Source organism: Cibotium barometz, chromosome 50 (assembly GCF_041138505.1).
Source record: "Cibotium barometz isolate CiBa-2024 chromosome 50, ASM4113850v1, whole genome shotgun sequence".
Classification (NCBI taxonomy): domain Eukaryota; kingdom Viridiplantae; phylum Streptophyta; class Polypodiopsida; order Cyatheales; family Cibotiaceae; genus Cibotium; species Cibotium barometz.
The window spans coordinates 13,176,082-13,194,585 of NC_141095.1; the positions used below are offsets into that span (position 1 = coordinate 13,176,082).

General features: G+C 40.7%; 1 protein-coding gene across 2 annotated transcripts; it reads right to left on the reverse strand.

Moving 5' to 3' along the window:
- Positions 1-5,967: 5,967 nt before the first annotated feature.
- LOC147609819 (putative pre-mRNA-splicing factor ATP-dependent RNA helicase DEAH2) lies at positions 5,968-10,955 on the reverse strand. Of its 2 annotated transcripts, none has more exons than XM_086787200.1 (7): positions 10,494-10,955; positions 9,306-9,493; positions 7,427-8,511; positions 7,018-7,143; positions 6,697-6,935; positions 6,502-6,620; positions 5,968-6,356 (listed from the first exon to the last, which is right to left on the reverse strand). In XM_086787200.1, the coding sequence occupies exons 1-7, from the start codon at positions 10,749-10,751 to the stop codon at positions 6,218-6,220; spliced, it is 2,154 nt and encodes a 717-aa protein (XP_086643326.1). In that variant the 5' UTR covers positions 10,752-10,955; the 3' UTR covers positions 5,968-6,217. The 2 variants fall into 2 exon arrangements, with proteins under 2 accessions (XP_086643326.1, XP_086643325.1); XM_086787199.1 differs by having other exon boundaries at positions 5,968-6,365; positions 10,494-10,951.
- Between the last annotated feature and the right edge of the window lie 7,549 nt (positions 10,956-18,504).

Genomic DNA, 18,504 nt, shown 5'->3' on the forward strand with positions numbered 1-18,504 from the left:
ACCTTGGAATGGACGAATGAATCGAAACTAAGCCCTAGGTTACTCTCCATCGATGGTGCTAAATATGTTTAAGTCAAGAGCTTACCTTAACCTTGTCGTCGAATCATGTCCTTGATTCTTACCTCCAAGCCACAATTGAAACTTCTCAATGTCGGTACGCTAGCTCGTTTGTCACATCCTCACTCCGTTGTTTCACCAAAGAGCTCCTTTGCCAATGGAGTGAAAAAAGATAATGTAAGAGAATAACGTACAAGCAAACCTCTAGTATGCATCTATCAAACAAAAAGGATTCAACAGCGTACATACATGCAAGAAGAGAGAAGAGAATGATAGAATGTGCAGCGGAAGAAGGAAAAGTGGAAACACAGGAGAGAGAGAAGAGAATGATAGAATGTGCAGCGGAAGAAGGAAAAGTGGAAACACAGGAGAGAGAGAGAGAGAGAGAGAGAGAGAGAGAGAGAGAGAGAGAGAGAGAGAGAGAGAGATGAAATGAAATGAAATGATATATTAACGTCCTCAAAAGGCCAAAATGACCTATGAGACCAAAAAGGTTACAACAATCGGTAGATCTTGTTGGATAAATGTAATCCCAACTCCTTAGTCCAATTTAATGTGTGGTTGTTAGGCTAGTGGTCTGTGGTTGTGGTGTAAAGCCTACAAATGGTTGGTGCATGCAACTCATGCAACTAAAATTAGGGTAGAGGAGTCTCTAAATAAGTTACAAGTCGTGATCAAGTGATTATATAAGTTTGGTTCATGTCTAATCTCATAATTAGTGTCGTCTTGTGTTAATCTCAAAGTAATTTTCTACATATATCAATTTTTGTCCCTCATATTCATGATGTTTTGTACAATCTTTGATCCACCTTAAGTATGTTTTGATTAATCTTCATAGCTTAATTATCATATCCAACAGATCTGATACAATGTCTGTGTAAGAAAAGCTAAAACAACTAAATAACTAGCCAAAACTGAAATAACAACTATGAGGAAAAGTAAGGTACTAGGATCTCCTAATGGATAGCATCTGGGAAGGAAAACTCCAGCAACAAAGGTAAGCATCATATACATCACTATCCAAAGATGTCTCTCATCGATGGGGCGGATATCCTCAATGTCCTCCATGGTGAGTACTCTGACTGGACATCTTCCATGCCGTCCTAGTATGGTCCCGATCCTCTGTTGTAGTCTCCGCCGGTGTCGAGATGGGCCTCTCATCTTGGGGCGTCTAATCTATACTCTAGGGCTAGCTGCAATGCCTGCTGGCCTGACTGCTCAATCTCTGGTCGAAAGAAGTCTGTAAATTGCCTCTGTAGGTGTCTCTCCCTCTCTGATCCCCTCCCTCTCAAGAGACCCTCTCTATGTCTACGTAGCTCTAGCAAGTATAATCCGAGGCATCTCTGATCCTGGTATCTCATGACTCTGGAAAGTGGTCAAACCCTCTCTGAACAGGCAGTGAAAACGGCCTCGTATCTCATAATATACTGGACAGTGACATATGTAATGTAACTCTGTCTCTGGCTCCATCTGGCACAGCCGACAAATCTTGGCCTCAGCTCTGCTGCTGGTACTCCTCTGAATCTGCCAGTCTCGATCTCTAGCTGGTGTGAGGATGTGCGCATCTGACCAATAGCACACCGTACCCCATGAGAAAGATGAGTATCCATGTAGCTTCTAATCACAAACCCATCCTCCGTGAGCTGGAGAAGATGATCTCTATAGAAAGCCATCTTCGTACCAAGCTTGTGTGGTGTCGACTGTATCCATGTCCTCCTAATGTCCACCAGCTGAGTCAAGTCCTGCCTGATAAGTCTGGTAATCTCTGCCCGTGTGAGAGAGAGGGAGGGTGCATCCACGGAGTACTGAAATGGAGGTAGCCTGTCCATACTAAAGCCATGCAGTTGGAACCAAGCTGTCATCTGTGCATACCAACATGATCCGTCTCCTTGTGATGTCAACTATCGTGAAGACTCCAAGGCTAAGCGAGTATATCTATCTCTAGAGAGAGTCCAAGTGCTATGTATAAAGGAGACTGATCGAGTGAGTGCCTCTACTACCAATGGGGGGGATGCCATCTCTGCACGAATAATATCATGTGGTACGGAGACCTTGGCCCTAGTCATCCAGGAAATCATAGAAACCAAGGGCCTCTCCATACATCTCCATCCATCAGTGCTACCAGCTCGGCTGTGGTGATCCACTGAGGGTCCCCATATCTCCACTCCATACAGCGTGACTGAAGTGACCAAAGTGTCAAAGAGCCAGAGCTTTGTTCGAGGTTCCTGAAACTAAACCTACGAACACATCCTCTCTAGTCTCCCCAATGCTGCATAAGCTCTAGTCAATCTGGTCTCCGCTGCTCTCCTCTCAAGGAAAATAGTGGGCCACTAAAAACCACACCAAGGTAAGTATCTGCATCTGTATACTCCACTATCTCCTGACCATATGTAAACGTGGGTGCTGACCTCCTAACCCACTGTGTTGTGGTGTTAAACACGAACCCTGCGTGCCCTGATGCACGTATGCCCTCTCTCTCTGCCCATCTACTCAACTCCTGCTCTCAAGAATAGATACATATAATCTAGCCAATGTGTGACCAATCTCATGATGGTACGATAATTCCCAAGAAGCATGGGATCCCCTGACTTGAAGATGGAGAGGAAACATAGGGGTACACCGCTCCTCTGCAAGAAGAAAACCATATAGGCTGCGACATGCTACTCCAAATAATGGTTCCAAACCCATGTAAGAACACTCTCCAAAGTCGAATGTCGTGTATCCAGCCTGGAGAAGGTATGAAAAACCTCATAACCAACCAATATCAGATCCTGTATATAATCAATCCTGGGAGAAGCAAATTGCTCCTCATTGGAAACCTCAAAAGAAGTAGAGTCAATCTGCTCCAACTCTGTACCAAGAGTAGCCAAATGCTGTACAAAAGCATCCCCTAAAAAGGTCGGCATTGCAAGATGTAAAGACTGTAGAAAAGATGGAGTCCATCTGCTCAAACTCCATAACATGAGTTGCCCAATGTTGTACATAAGTACACACGTGGGCATCGCAAGATGAAAGGACTCCAAATCTCCCTCTGAAAAAAGATATCGTTGGACTGATATAAGCCCAACCTGATTCTGATCCAAATCCAAAAAACTCTGGAAGTACTACTATGACCCAGGCACGGTTAGCAACCACAGATCCAAAGCATCCCACTAGGTCCAAAAAACCATCCTCCAAAACAACAAGCCTGCAAAACTAGCAGGGGGAGGGATAGCCTCAGAAGCATCACAAAAGAGATGCAGACTCCTCTCACAATGAGGAAGGGAAGCATGAATATAAACTGCAGTGGTAACAAAGTCCTCAAAAGCATCACAGATAGCAGAAGACTATTCCAGAAGTAGAACCAGATCCCAAGAATCAACAAACAGATAAAAGATCCATGTGAAAGGATCACACCGCAAAGGCAAAACACCCTCCTTGTTCTACAAATACTGCAAAGAACACAAGCTCAGACAAAATAAACTCTGCTTAGGATCTCTGAAAAGATCACTGCTCTCCTCCAAAAAACTGGAAACTCACAGAAGAAAGTCTCTACAGATACAAAACAGCTCCCGAAACTGATCCTCAAGTAAAGTAGCTGGAGAAAGGCCCCCTCTGAGTGTAGAAAACTCCTGTGGGAAGCAAAACTCAGCCAAAACACTGCTATCCAGCAAAAAATAGCACTCCACCGCCAACAAAAGGCAAGGAACATGTAGAAACCAAGAAACCGTGTAGGCCATGAACAAAATACAGGTAAAGATGCTCCAAAATCAGCAAAATGCTGACTGAAATCTGAAATTCAAAATCCTCCTCAAGTACCAAACTGTCTCCAAAGCCACAATCCAAACAAGGAACCCCCTCTACAAGTGATCTGTGTCCATTGGAGAAGAAAACGCAACCAAACAAGGGCTACAAACTTGAAAATTCAGGCCAACCAATGTCCACGCCTCCTATGAGGAAAAACACTGAAGAGAAGGTACCTTCGGGTCCAACAGATGAAGCCCAAGTAAAGGTAGAGCTACCAACAAGATCGGTTCAGAAAAACGCATTAACCATGGCTACAAATCTGAAAACGCTGAGTTATATGGGACTATAGAATAGACTGAATATGAAAATGCTAAAGCCTCAGATCAAGAACTGCTGTAGAGAACAATCAGGGGGGGAGAGATGGCACAGGATAACCAGAAGGGACAGGCAAAAGGGAGCCCAAAGAGCTCCAAGATCAGGGCTAGGGAAAGCAAGCCCAAACAAGACAAAAACGCAACGTGTTTGGGATAACTATTTGTTGTCCAGACCTGAAAAAAAACACCTGAGAACCCTGGAAGGTGCCACCAAGGACAGGTATACTGTCCAGAAAAACACCCCTATCAAGCTGCCTAGAAGGCTGAAATCTAACGCCCTGAAGAGAGGAACTTGCAACCCAATGAATGGGGATCAATCAACCCTTGAAGAAACGCAAGCTTCAATGCATGAACACAAAAACACAAATATATCCATGGGCAAAAAAAAACACAGATATGAAGAGGCAAAGGAGGGGACATCCAACGCTAAAAATCACCGGCACTCTAATACCATGATAGAATGTGCAACGGAAGAAGGGAAATGGAAACACAGGGAGGGGAGAGAGAGAGAGAGAGAGAGAGAGAGAGAGAGAGAGAGATGGAGAGGAAACACATGTGAGAACCTGCTCTCAATATCATCACCAAAAGGTACATGTCCCGAGCAAGAGGGGAGAACCTCGTGAGGGATTGCAACTAGACAAGCTAAGCAAGCAATGCAAGCAGTGAATATGTGAGGGAGGCATGCCGGCTATATATACTACTACATGTAGGCAGCAGACTAGAGAAAAAGACCTCCACGACTGGGAAAAATACCCAGGACAATAAATGGAGAATAAATATGGGCAAAATATGAGTGCGAGGTGACCAACCCCTCTGACTAACATGGTCAACCATAGAGGCTAAATTAGGACACCAAATAGGAAGCCGACAAGTAGGGGATGATGTCTAACAAAGAAGAGCTCACAAGTATTCTATTGGAAAGGAATGATTGAATGATTGTATATTGCTTAGTGTTGAAAATGACTTATTTACAAATGCCTATGTTTGTCATACTAGACCAACCAAGCTTTAAAATGAACCTCTATTCCTAGTCTTAAGCAAGTATATACATTAACCCTTAGCTGATCTCTTTACTCATCGAGAAGCAAAACCAACAATAATTGCCACAAGTGCAATGCGAATATCAACAAGTACAATGAGTACAATATGGACTGCATGTATAGTACGAGTATCAAAACGTACAATAAGTACTATACGGAGAGCAAGCACGAGACTACGAAAATGAGAAGCACAAGATTGGGCAACTCATGAAGCTAGATGAAAAAAGGTGGTTGTGCACATGGTAAATTAGATAAATGTAACTTTGAGTCCTAAAATCTATGGCTAGTCTACTCCAACGGACACTTATCTTTTGTAAGATAGTGCTGTAACAAAAACAACGGCCTTAACTTGAGCTTAATGTCAAATAGGCAAAGTCTTAAGTAAGATGGCAAAACGCCGTAGGTCGGGTGGGTGAAACCATGTTAACCTACGAAGTGGTTTACACTATACAATGACAAAATAGAAAATATAAGAGTAAGAGCCCAAAAGAGGACCAACAACAAAGTCATAACATGATTCAAACAGCACAATTAGAAGGAAAACCATATCCTCTAAAGACAAAGTCGGTAAGGCTTTGAAATAAGGTGCATACAGCCCACCCCGGTTCACGTGTCCGAAAGTCTCAGAACAGGCAGGGGACTAGCTTATGAACACCTAAATCGAGCCCGTACTCTTCAATAAAATGCCACCTCTACATAAAAACATTCCAACAAAGACCTTCGGAAGTGTCACATAACTCTTGCTACCTAAGAGAGCAAGAGAACACACATCAACAAAACACATTTATAGAGCTCATAAAAAGGCCCACATAAAGACCCATACACATGCTGAACACATTTGTAAAGCCTACTCATAAAATGGCAGGAAACACTAGAGCTTATAAAATGGCCCATTTGTATGAAACATATTAACTGCAGCCTGACTTCAAAACACAGGCATCCACAGAAATTGAATGTCTTCAAAGTTCAAGTTCATGCATTTCGTGCCACTCCAACTGATTGGAAGCATCTTCATTGGCTTTAGGTATTCCTTTTGTTCTTTGAGTCAGCCTTCTCCCTCTCCCTCTCACGCTTCAGGTACAGCCGTTCCAACTGGCTTCTAGCTTCACATTGGGGGAAATTACTCAAGTCGTAGTAATGAGGTGCAATATCAATGAGCCTGTTCAAACTTCAAAATACAGTATAAAAAACCCATACAACGATAACAAATGGAACTGCTAAACCTAAAATATCCAAGATAGAAGTAAAGATTTTTTAAGCAGTTACCAAAATCATTACTACATACTGCAGGTAAGCAACGTTACCATTCACCCTGAATGTCAGTCACAATCCGGATAAAGTTTCTACTGGTCAGCACAAACTCATTGTAGATTACCCACTCCGGTTTGTGGTCCAAGCAAGCTGAGGGATGCAAATGAACCATCTACAGAACAGGAGCACTAATTAGAAGGTTTCTTTGGCACATCCAACTCTTGACCTGTTAAGTATTTGAGAAGTACCTGATTGTCTTTCACTGTCAGATAGTGGCCCGTTCTTTCAAGGTGAGCAACTTGCATGAAGTATCCAGCCAGCATGGCCTTCCGAATGTTCACGTAGTAGGCACGACTTTTGAAATTCGTACTGCACATTTTCAAGGTATACCTGTTCATGATGCGTATGAGTTGTGATCGCACGTTATCAGCTGACTTCAGTGCACTGATGTTGACAAAATTCTCGTAGCACCACTGAGGGTCTTCACCTGCATTTCCAAATGACAATGAAGGGAGCTCATTACCAGAAAATGCTTTATGAAATTCAGATAAGTGCATTTAGAAACTTACTGTTTTGCTTATATGCATGGTACAGATTGAGTAGCGTCAGGTGGTCCCCATCAATATGCGCAAATCGAGCCTTCGCTTCATCTGCAGCTTTCTCTTCTTCCTTTGGTCGAAGGAAGCAGTTGGGGACTATTGAAAAGGAGCATTGTTATCACAGATGACGCCCAAGGAGGTCAGCAGATGCAGAGAGGCGAGATCATACCCTTGCAAAAGCTATCTGCATCACAGCTTTCTTTAAGAAATCTAAAACGCACCAAACAGACAGTAGAAAGGACTTCCGCGATGGCGCTTTCACAAATGTTTCCCTTCTCAACTCAGATGTCTCCACAAGCATACAGGCTACCACAGACAGCTTCACAGGTGGAAGAACAGCTAAGTGACACTAAGAAGGTGTAAGAGAGTAGATACGTACCTGAAAGCATTGCAGTGATGGTAAGTATTTCATTGGAGCAGTTGAAATCTGGGCTCACAACCAGCATCTTCGACATTTGTGGATCCAAAGGAAACTCGCTCATGAGCTCACCCAGCTTCGTCAGGTTCCCATCCTCATCCAAGGCAGCTAGATAGTTCAATAACTCAAGAGCACGCATCAGAGTCTCAGGAGCAGGAGGGTCCATAAAATCAAAGTGTACCAAATCATCGATCCCCAGCTTTTTCAGCATAAGCACCACATTTGAAAGGTTGCATCTCAGAATCTCTGGATAAGTTTGTGGTTGTAGATCATTTTGGAAGCTCTTCTCAGTGTAGAGCCTGAAGCATTTACCAGGTTGTGTCCTGCCAGCTCTTCCAGCTCTTTGATGAGCACTTGCCTTGGAAATTGGAGACACCAACAGAGACTCAACCCGAATTTTAGGGTTGTAGACCTTCTGTTTAGCAAACCCGGGATCAATGACATACACTATTCCATCAATTGTAAGCGACGTCTCTGCAATATTTGTAGAAACCACAATCTTGCGCCCAGCTGGCCCACCTTTCTTGATAGGGGAAGGGGCAGGTTCAAAAATCTTCAACTGCAAAGCTGGAGGCAATGTGGAGTATAGAGGAACAACTTTCACAGGCCCAGCCTGATCACCCAGATTCTGAAACTCCCTTGATATCTTCCGACAGGCATCTTCTATCTCTTCTTCACCTGTCAAAAAAAGAAGAATATCTCCAGGAGCCTCACATATGTGTATTTGAACCACTGTACGAATGGCTGCTTCGAGGTAATCCTTCTCAGGTTCCTGGGTGTAGAAAATCTCCACTGGATGCAGTCGTCCAGGCACCTTCATTAGAGGTGCACCACTGAAATATGACTGGAACTTCTCAGCTTCAAGGGTTGCACTCATAACCACAAGTTTCAAGTCAGCCCTATTTCGCAAAACTTCCTTAAGAAGACCAAAAAGCACATCTGTAGCTAGTGTTCTCTCATGAGCCTCATCAAGAATTATCACACGGTAGCGTTCCAGTAAAGGATCAGACATTGCTTCCTTCAAAAGCATACCATCAGTAAGATACCTAGAAAATCAAAACAAAAAGTAAGGTCTAAGTTTCAAAAGCATGGCTAGCCTCAAACACACTCCAAAAAAGTGCATTGTATGATGGTATTCCAGACAAGTTCCATAGAAGAGTAGAAGAGTACAGTGATCTTCGTTAAAAGTGCATTTGAGGATAAATGGAGCACTAAGGGAGCAACAACAACAAAGAGGAGAGGACCGCAGTCTTGTGGCATCACATACAGCCCCTACGAGACCCAATCAACAAGTATGTGTACAGACAAACAGAAAATCAAACCTTCAAGCAAGCAAGCAACAGTAGTGTGAGCAATGTGAATCTCACAAATTCACCTTTTATTTATAAGAATACAGGAGTTACTAAATGTGACTTCACAGCTCCTCACCCACCCCCACTCACATGAGAGAGAGAGAGAGAGAGAGAGAGAGAGAGAGAGAGAAGCTGTAAGCCTGCACCTAAAAGGGGGGAAAAGACCTACCACGATTGTGAAACCCTGCCTACCTATTACATGATGACAAGTTTTGCATAGCCATATAAAACATAAGATATCGCTTGGCAGTGGTCAAGCTGCAGCCTTGCCATCCAATTCTGGGTACTTGTGTTAACAATACCGGATATTAAAACTAAAACATGCATATCCAGTGTCATACCTTCCAAAGAAGATAATGGCTTCTACACAACTCAAAAAAGCGACCACCAACACAGCAGAGTACATACACATATTTCAAACTTACTCTACCCAGCTTGAAAAAGCCACCAACAACACAGCAGAGTATACACACATGTTTCAAACTTACTTCAAAACAGTCTTGCCACCACTGCAATCTTCAAAACGAATGCTGTAACCAACTTCTTCCCCAATTGTCACATCCATTTCATCTGCCACACGGCGGGATACAGACATTGCTGCCACCCTCCGAGGTTGAGTACAAGCTATTTGCTTCCTATCTGATGTGTAGCCCGCCTCTACAACAAATTGAGGTATCTGCACAAAACACGAGCAGATTCAGATATGAGCCACATATGTTTACAATTCCAAATGATCTACTAGAAAAAATGTCTTCCTGTAAATATACTAAAATGAAGGAGCCCTTGCATTACCAGCATCAATCACTGGTATTCTTCAAGGCAAACATTACTCAAAAAGCTAAAACGACAGTTTAACAAACAATCTGCACTCTGTAACTCTGTAACCTGACCATACACCTCACATTCCATCCTAAGTATCAAGAAAAAAAACAATACAATTATTATGTGTTTCCAGATTCCTATCCACACAAAACAACTGGTTGAATTGATAGTATATAGAGACACTCAAGATTTCAAGATATTGCTGCTATTAAAGCACCTTCTTGACATCCTGCAGAGTCATGAGCAGCCAGCAGGAGAGAAAGCAGCAGGCATCGGCAAGATGTAGGCTCAATTGAGCCTCTTCAGAAACAGATGGTCAGAGCTCCACAAGCTATCCACGGGCATTAAACACTAAAAAATGCATGCATTGTCAGTTATTCAAACCGTAGGCAGGATGCTGACATCTCTAGGCTGCCTTGCCATTAGATTCCCAATCACCTAAGCAGGGAGAGACCTTCACACACCGATGCTAAACTGGTTGCAACTACAAAATGCAAATAAATATTGAGAGCTTCTGCTTATCCTAACATGCTCCTACCGATGTCATGCAGCTCCCACCACCCATCAAAAGGTTTCAATAAAGCAACAAACGCCACGAGGCACAGTTATGCACAATTGTGTGGAGGCAATAATGCACATATGGATATTTGAGAAAAGGTAAACACATCAATGCACATATGAGAGCACTGCTAGGAGGGTTGAGAGGGATTCCTGACCTCTTGTTTGGGAGAACCCATGTTAACAACCCTAGGCTGATGGCGATGGACCTTGAAATCCATATGATGATCTTATGAGGTTTAAGTGAGCACCTTTCAGGGACCTAGTAAGGAGGGGAGGAAGGGGAACAGAAGTACCTGTGTGGTTTTTCCGCTACCCGTTTCTCCGACAAGAATCATCGTCTGATTCTTGGCCAAGACGTCGAGGAAATCCTGCCTCTGCTGCCACACCGGAAGCGTCTTTCGCTTCTCCAGAATCTTGTAGTAGCGCTGCGAGTAAGGGCGGCCCGTGAAGGAGTTAAGGTTAGGGATCCCATTCGGGTTCACCTTCCCTGGTATAGCGCTCTCGTCCACTACATCGAACAGGCTAACCTTCCGTCTGCGCTCGGTTCCCATGGCAGATGCTCAGCCACAGAACCTTGGATCTGGATATTTCTCAGCTCTGGAGGTTCTGCAGCACAAACACTAACCCTAGTTCTTCGAGCTTCTGCACCGCAAACCCTTGGAGCTCCTGCAGCATGCTCTGGAGCTTCTGCAGCGCGAATTCTAACCCGCAACAACGAGCTTCTGGGAGAGAGACTCTCCCCCGGCCTTTCACACGATCCGTCCGCCAATTGCATTGTTCAGACGGGACTACGGACGTCCTGTTGCCTTTTTTTTTTGGTCCTGCCTTTTAGGCAGACATTGTGAGGAGGGGTGGTTCAATCAAAAGGGGAATTGTCAAAGCGCTAAGGTTCAATCAAAAGGGGAATTGTCAAAGTGCTCAGAGTTGGAAGACATTGATTTGTTGTTTTTGGTCCATCAACCTCGCAGTATTATCGAACAATGTTGATTTCTTTGTTACTCAACTGAAGATCGTCAACTTGTGCTTCATCCCTAACAATGGTGATTTGTTGTTGTTATGTCTAATTTTTAATATAAGTTTTCAAATAGCTAATTACATAATGTAATTAAGGCATTTTTTTATGTATTTGAAGTGGTGGTGTAGAGGTTGTTGGGTGATTTACTATTACACAAAGATTTAATTACAAGGACAAAGCATTCCTTAATTTTTTATAGATTGAGCTATGAATACTCTCCTCTTTTCACAAAGTTATTTCATGTTAAAAGTGCATTTTGAATATGAAGCACATAATTCTTTTTTTGGTATATATATATATATATATATATATAATAGAAATACAACTAAGTACAACATATCAACCCCTCTATTCTACGAGTTGTGAACAACAAGAAAGTTAACCCAACTGAAAACCCAAATCTTTGATGATAGAAAACAAGGCTTTCTTAGGATAAATTTTGCAGTATGGAAGGACATCCCTCCATGATCTTCTCGATGTCCCTTGACCTTTAGGTACCACCATGCTATACCCATGCCTAGAGTAACCCTTATGCTCGTCATCAACCAACTCCTTCTTATCACAGCTCTTTATCAAAATAGTAATAAATGTTAGACCCTTTTAGAAGTATGCACTAACATCTCAATATCGTTATCAGAAGCCCCCATAGACCCATTGAATCCTCCCTTATCTACATTGTACTATTTAAAGTACTTTAAGAATATTAGCATTGTAGACATTGGCATTACATAGCCCAACAATTAGAGATGTAGGTATATTTACATAGCCCAACAATTAGAGATGTAGGTATATTTACATTTAACAAAATCAACCCCTTGACTAGCTTTAACGTCAACCATTTTGATATTCCTGGATAACCATATTTCTAGAAGGCATGTAAACCTGATAACAGCCACCAACACCCATGAAGTCTCTGAATCTGAGTCCCAATATTCCTCGATAACCATATTTCTAGAAGGCATGTAAACCTGATAACAGCCACCAACACCCATGAAGTCTCTGAATCTGAGTCCCAATATTTACCAAATAACCACATAGGCCAGGTCATTCCAACACCCATCCAATCAGCTATCCATCTGTTCATTTTCCCTAGAAATCCCTAATAGGGGCAGTCCCTAATGGCAAGACAACTCTAAAAGGCATGAAGATCCACACCTAAAACACACACCAACTTTTGACTAGCTTGGCCCCTAAGGGTAGAGCAATCATCATAACTTTCCACAAAAACATCTTCATCCTCATTAGGATAGACCCCATTTAAACTTCTAGCTACTAGCAAGCCCCCAATTGAGTTTTCATACCCTATTACTATACAGGGCATTAATGCATGTGACCACTAGCTCCTTGTAGAAGAAATTAGTAGTACCTTTGTCTAATGCCACCCCATTTTTCCATTGTCGTCCTTCAACCAAGTGAGAGGATTGTAAGCAATTGACACCATATACCATCCAAATTAGCCAATACCTAACCACCCACCACATATCCTTGTTAGAGATATGATACATACTTGGGCATCATCCATACATCCTAGTAAGGGTCCATCCCATAAGTCACCAAAACATTTCAGACTTGTTGTTTGACCTCTTAGTAGTGGCCAAATCCAACCAAAGGGAGGTTGAATCTTTGAGCCAAAGGGGGGTTGAATCAATTGAAAAAAGGAGTTACCAATAGATCTAGTACAACCATTCCATTCAATAAGTTCCATAACACCCTTCTAGGCTTGGCATAGGAACTTGAAATTTGGGTCATTTTTTATTATTATAGAAGTAAAAGAAAATACTTTCTTTATCAACCTAGGAAAGACCTACCCAAACCCCCTTACCTCTAACTTAAGAAGATTCCACTATTATTTTCATCATTCTAGTCCAACTTACTTCTTGTTTTAGAAACTTACGAAGAGAGGAGACCAACTTGGCTTTAGCATGTGCTGGTAGATGAAATATGCCCATACTCCTAGGCTTTAGGTAGATGAAGTATGCCCAAATCCCCTAGTCTTTAGGTAGAAATATTTTATCCCAAGCTAGATAAATCATAAGCTAGGCCCCTATTAGCCTTTCTCTGATTTCTCCATACTAATAGCCCCTATCAATTTGGACCCGCGAATTCTTTCGAAATCAACAACTGGGGCTAGGTACATTAAAAAGGCACCCAACACAGTATTCATAGTGTCCACCGTTAAGTGAAAAGGAAAAGTATTCCTTGCCACTTTCTAAGTTTACCCAAGCCTTCTTAATTGCCCAATTAGCCAAGTCCTTGATAGAGACATCAATTCCAAGGGGTGCTCCTAAGTGTTTAAAGATATGCCCCTCATGGATAACTCGATACCCCCATCTTGTAAGATCAAAATCCTCTTCTTTAGTCAAGCTAATAATTCTGGACTTAAAGATGTTACATTTGAACCCTGAAGTTTTGGCAAAGGATTGGACAATATTAAGGGAAGCTCTCACATTATCATTGGAAGCTTGTAGGAAGAGCAAAGGGTCATCGACAAAGCATTGTATGAGCCATTGCTCTCCCCTCTGTAACTTCAACTCATAGATCAAACCTTGAGCAACTACATCTTCCAAGGGGATGAGTGGCTAATGCAAACAATAAATGGGCAAGGGGACAATCCTCTCTAACTAACTAACCAGAATGTTATTAATCAGCACATGTGAGTAAGATCCTACACATAGGGAATAAATAACATCAACCATTCTATCCCCAAACCCCATCTTTTCCATAACCCTAGAGATGAAAGACGAGTGTATCCTATTATAGGCTTTTTTCCAAATCAAGCTGACACATGACACATCTCTGATTAGTCACACTTGCCACTTCCTTCCCCACCAAGATAGCATATATGTTATCATATATTGATCTGCCCTTTATAAAACCATATTGCCTTTTAGAGACTACCTCTTAGAGGACTGGGCATAGTTTCATTGTTGCAGTAGTAGTAGCCTTAGGCATAATTTTGTAGAACACAGTTAATAAGGTGATGGGTCTCCAATGGGGTAAAGAGTCACAAGCAATCTGCTAAGGGATCAGCTTGATGGTTCCTTCTTTAACATTTATGTCAAGTAGCCATGTTACATGTTTTTCCAACAATATTCTTTAAGGATTGCCAGAAGCTCAAGAAGAATTCCACTAATAAACCATCCCATCCTGGAGCCTTTTCCCTTCCTAGAACCCTTAAAGCATGTAGAAGTTTATCATGATCAAAAGGTCTTTCCATCTAAGTGACTCTATCAAGTGGAACACACTTAGGGATTAGGTTAAGAAGATAGTTCTTAGCTACAAACCTTTCATTAGAAGAGTCCTCCTTCAAGCTCGTAATAGAAGATAGTTCTTAGCTACAAACCTTTCATTAGAAGAGTCCTCCTTCAAGCTCATAATAGAACCCAAATACTTAACCCACTTATCAGCAATCTGCTTGGGCTCTAACAAAATGACTCCTAGATCATCCTTCACCTACACCACCACATCCTTGCCTCCATACTCTTTCAAAGACCTAAAGAGAAATTTAGAGGGAGATTTAGTATTGAGATTTCTGGCTATTCCACTTCCCTCTAAATCCCTCTTCTCATCTTCTTTAGACATCTGCCAAATAAATCCCTCTTCTCATCCTCTTTAGACATCTGCCAAATAAACTCCCTTTCTTACCTCTTTTTATGGAGTTCAGACCACCATAGAGTCTTAATAGTTTCCATGCCATATACTTCTTCCATGGTTCGGGCATGCACACACAATGACCCTTCACTTTTGTCATAACAAGCATATACTTTGCTTGTTATATGCCCCATTGCATTTGTTTGATGGGCATACCTAAAGGAAGTGCCCTCTGAACTTTTGAGAAACTATGTAAGACATTTTGAAAGGAAATATTTTCAAACAATTCAACTTTGAAATTACATTTCTCTTAAAAGGATGTATTTTCATATATATGACATGAAATAAGGAAACATAATAATTATGCTTCTTGTTTTTCTTGCCTCTACAAGTCTTGTTGTTTATGATATTGCATGCACTTCAACTCCAATATTTATTTTACGTAGAAAATCTAAACGGGGTCACATGGAAATTAACATAAAATTTGGATGCCAAAATGGGAAACAACTTTATTAACTTTGTCCAAAAAAAAAATTATTGTATCTTGATTGTGACTAATTGAATTATATTTATTTTTGGGTTGTCTTTGTAGAAGGAATGCTTCTCTCTCTCTCTCTCTCTCTCTCTCTCTCTCTCTCTCTCTCTCTCTCTCTCTCTCTCTCTCTCTCTCTCTCTCTCTCTCTCTCTCTCTCTCTCTCTCTCGTGAAATATTTGCATATATGCATTTTCTACCTTAAGACATATTCATAGACAATACCAAGTTGGATTTTTAGGATTGGGTTAATTAAAGGTGGTTATATTAAATACATTAACCATTAAGGTTTTATGTATTGATACATGTTTAATGAATGTCCTTTGTTGGTAGCAATGATGGGTTGACAGTTGTGTGTACTTTTTTCATGAATAGCAAGACTTTCTCAGGGGGTAGTTTAGCTTTCATTATGAGAATTACTCGTGTTATTGGGATTTCTTATTTTATATTGGGGACGTTCGTGTGTGCCATGCCAGTGGTACTTGTGATTTGATATTATGGTGCATATTTCTCATGACAGCATTGGGATTGATTTATGTGATTTCAATTGATTGTTTTGAACTAACGTGGATTATCTCTCTATGAGCATAGGTAGTGAGATGTGCAAGGGTACCAACTGAGGTGTCCAACTGTACGAGGGTGCTGATTGATGTGTCGTACGAATGGGGGACTGAGCAGTGGTGTGAAGACAAAGATCATGTGCTAATCATGATATTTTTGTATTGGAATTCAATTGATCATTTATAGCCTATCAGTACAATACAATTTGTCACGTTCATGCACAAAAGAGAGCAATCTCTTTAGACTCTTAGGCAAAGGCTTAAATGGGGGGGAGGTACGTCAATATCATCATATGTGTGTGTGTGTTGATACATCATCATGTGTATAATTATATAATACATTAATATTATCATATATGTGTGTGTTGATACATTATCATGTGTATGATTATATCATTATATATGTGTGTTGATACATCATCATATGTATGATTATATAATACATCATCATCATCTATGCCAATATCACTGGAGTGAGATTTTTCAGAATATTTTATCATGGGAGTGAATCCAATTAATTATGTGTGATGCATGGTTCATGTGTGAAGCATGGTAGTGAATGATTTCTATTTATTAGAATTATTTTTGTGGGTGATTTCAAAGTAATTGTGATCTAACATTGTGGACTATGTTGAGTATAGATCATTAGTTCGAGACGATCAAGGTGGACTTGGACGAGATTATCTAAGATTATCTAGCCAAGCACATATGTGTTAAATATTTAATGTTGTATGGTTTGGCCCATTGTACATATGTTGGGCAAGGTTTATTTTTGATGAGATGCTTTAAAAGCATTGGACTAAGGTTCAATTTTTTAAAAGCCCAATTTTGGAAAAGCTATGCTATTTATGGCTCCAAGGGCTAAATTTATTAATAAGATTTAAATACCGCGTGTGGGAGTGGAGCCACACACGTCGGGGAGGAGATTGCACCCAATCTTGTGTTCTTTGATTTTCATGCTCTTGATTTGATGCTTTGATGTTATAGTTTATTTCTTTTATTATTTAATTTATGGAATAATCTAATCTCTATGTACCATGGTCCTGTAAACAGTGGTATCAGAGAACGACAAATTCAAGAATTGAATTTGGGTCATGGAGATTTGAAGAAAACCAAGAAATTGATTTTTACTCAAGGTTATTGGCTTGGAGCAAATTTGAAGGCTTTTCAACAAATTCAAAAATACTTGCACGGGAAGAGTAGAATCTGCAGGCACCAAGGGTACAAAGACTTTGGACAAGGGCAGAGTTCATTCAAAAATCCAAGAGATAAAGAAGAGAAGGTGTGGAAGACCTTTGGGCAAAAGAAGACATGGCTATGTGAATTTTGTACACCCTTGGATGTGATTGAAGATCAAGGGCAAGGAAAGAAGGTGGAAAACCATTAGTGGATTTGCAGGAAACCACCCTCTTCAAGTAAAAGTAAAAGGTGGTTTTCATGGATTCTCAACCTCTTCTTGATCCATCTGTGTAAGAATGACATCGGCATAAGAAGGAGGCTTTGGTCCAATTTTTAGATTGCTAAGCCAGTGGAAACATCTGATATCTATAATAGACAGTGTGGAGGGCTCCTAATTTTCTATTCTCTCTTTTTCAATTATTAAAAGCTGAAGTGCGGTGCTTGGAAGAATGAAAGCCAAAATTTTAATTTATGTTTTTAAAATTATTTTTCTCCTTTCCATCCACGATTCGGCCGGCGGACTGCTATTATCTTCAATATGCTTCAATTCTCCACGATGGTGGACTACTATTATTTCCATATGCTTCGATTCACGCTGCGCACACTATGTGGAATCTGACTTTAGTTAACATGCTGATTGGATGAAGCGTATTGTAAAGTTTTGTTAGAAAAGCTTTGAATAAAGCTTACATTTAAAAGCTTTACAATTTAAAGCTTTAATCATTAAAAAAAACTTAATTTGATAAGCTTATACAAGCTTTATATTTCTCAAACTCAAAAGCGTTCAAGATATCAAAGAAGAAAGGGAGTTCAGCTATTGGGAAAAAATCAAAATTTTTAAGATTGTAGAAAATTTTCAAAAAGCTCTTCACATTCTTTTTTGGAAGTTGCAACAAATATTGTGGACGTAAATTCTCAACAAAATTTTTGAAAATTTTTTCGAAGCGGTTTTGAATGAGTTCCTTTTCGAATTGTCAACATCAAAGCATTAGTGGATTATTATTCTTATTCTTTGTGGGACGCCATCAACTTCAAGCGCTTCAATAAGCCTTCTTTTCAAAATATACAGGAGTCAGATAAGTTTGCTACCTTTTCTATTTTATTTCTATATTTTCATAATATTTTACTTGTTTCTTTTACTATGGTAATCTATCCACAAAAACCGCCTACTATCTAAGATCAAGTAAACGCACTTCAAGCTCAGTTTTTGAGTGAGAAGAGGCAAAGAGAAGATTTTGAGCAAAAATTTACTCGCAAGAAGCAAAGGCATGCATATTCTGAATCGATTCTTTGGATTCTGACGACAACACTATCCAAAGGACTGTGTGAGCTATTCTCAAGGTTCAAGAATCTCTAAAGGGACACAAGATCAACAGAAAGGCTTTTACTTTTCAAGATTTCAAGACAAGCAACATGAGACTTTAAAA